Source organism: Morone saxatilis, unplaced genomic scaffold (genome assembly GCF_004916995.1).
Source record: "Morone saxatilis isolate NCDOM2014 unplaced genomic scaffold, NCSU_SB_2.0 Contig20, whole genome shotgun sequence".
In the NCBI taxonomy this organism is placed as follows: Eukaryota; Metazoa; Chordata; class Actinopteri; family Moronidae; genus Morone; species Morone saxatilis.
In genome coordinates, this window is record NW_023339763.1 from 1691630 (window position 1) to 1693311 (window position 1682).

At 40.6% G+C, this 1682-nt stretch overlaps 1 protein-coding gene across 1 annotated transcript in view; it reads right to left on the reverse strand.

The window, feature by feature from the left end:
• Positions 1 to 1682, reverse strand: part of usp28 (ubiquitin specific peptidase 28) — a 21077-nt gene that overhangs the window by 16094 nt on the left and 3301 nt on the right. Inside the window, exon 5 of the mRNA XM_035666784.1 lies at positions 952 to 1114. Coding sequence (XP_035522677.1) covers positions 952 to 1114 — 163 coding nt within the window. The remainder of the gene's footprint in view (positions 1 to 951; positions 1115 to 1682) is intronic.

Genomic DNA, 1682 nt, shown 5'->3' on the forward strand with positions numbered 1-1682 from the left:
CCTTTTTGTTGTCTTCCTGGTGTGTCTAATAACTCTGTTAGGATGGCATAGAGTCGGTAAGAAGGTGAGATTGAAACATCATTTTGAACCAGATGACAGAAAATACAGACCATCACTAGTAAATTAAACACGTGCACTGATTTTTAAGATCACAGAAGATTGGTGAAGATTGGTTTGCTGACTGTGCACAAGGCGCAACACCTCTCGCAGACTAAAGTTAGAAATCTTGGAAGGGAAACTCAAAGTCCATAAATGCTTTTTAAGTCAAGTGAGAGAGCTATTTTAAGTTTTAGCAGGAAAGGATGTGAGACAGAACAGGTGGGCACTCAGACAGAGCCTGGTGCAACTCACAGACTGTATCTTAGGTCTGCAGCCATATTATGAATTTTGTACTTTTGAATTTAAATATTTTTATACATCCAATGGTGCCTATCCTCCATTACAGACCACAACTACTATAATATATACAGAAGTAAGAGAAAACAAAAAGGAAAGCGATAAAATATGAAGTAAATAATCAGATATATGATATAAATATATATTATTTTACCTTTATTTTAACAGATAAGTCCAATTAAGAACCAATTCATCATTTACATGCGCTGGGCCGCAACGAGGAGGCACATTGTTGCAGTTAAAACATACAAATGTAAAAAAAACAATACAACAAAACAAATACAGTATGAAAACAGCAGAGATCCAAATACCGTGTTCCAGAGAGGTCAGTTTAAAAGCAGGTGCAGTGACCAGAAACTAAAACATGTACTGAGTTATCAAAGGAGGACAACAGAATGAGGATGTGCAGTTTTAGCCACTTTTACAACTGAGTGACTGTCAAAGGAGGTACAGACTTTATGGGTGAATTTGCTTGACAAATAGTGCCGATGTTGTGAAGTAAAAATGACCTCCACAATATGAATGTTGCAGTTGGATGTAACTCGTCATTCTCACCTGGATGACGGCACTGAACCAGCAGGTGTTGCCAACATTGCGGATGCCCACGGGCCAGTCGTCCTGACGGATCCAGTCTGCAGGACTGCACATCTCACTCTGGGCTTCACATCTCTTCCTCTTCATTCTCGCTGCGTTCTCCTCTGCGCTGGCCTCCAGAGCCCTGCAGAGCACCAAGTTATCAGGGTGAAAGCGCTGAACTGACAACTCCATTAAACACAGCCTGACTTGGAAGAAAAACTGGACATATTGCTCTTATACTTAGAGCACTCCACTGGCTTCCAATAAAATAAATGACTTAATGGTCTGGCTCCTACAATACAATCTCTTGGACGCTCACTGCTTACAAATCTACTGCACAGAAACCCAGACCATCAGATACTGGTCTCCTAACCCGTACCCATGATCATGACCGAATATCTGTGTGAAGGTGCCACTGGGAGGCATTTAAAAATGGGCCACCTCTCTGGAACAAACCTGCCCTGGATGTACTCAAGAATTATCACAAAACCTGCTGTTTTTAAAAAAGCCAGCTTTAAGACTACCTGACGTCGTCTCAGGCCTCCTCTCTCTCTGTCTACCTCTCTCTCACTTTTTGGGCATAGTAGATTAATAACTGTATGCATGTTATATTTGATCTTGTTCATATTTGCTGTGTGTGAAGCACATTAAGTTTACACTGTATGAAATGTGTTACCTACATTTAACCAAATCACAACACAAGTTATCTC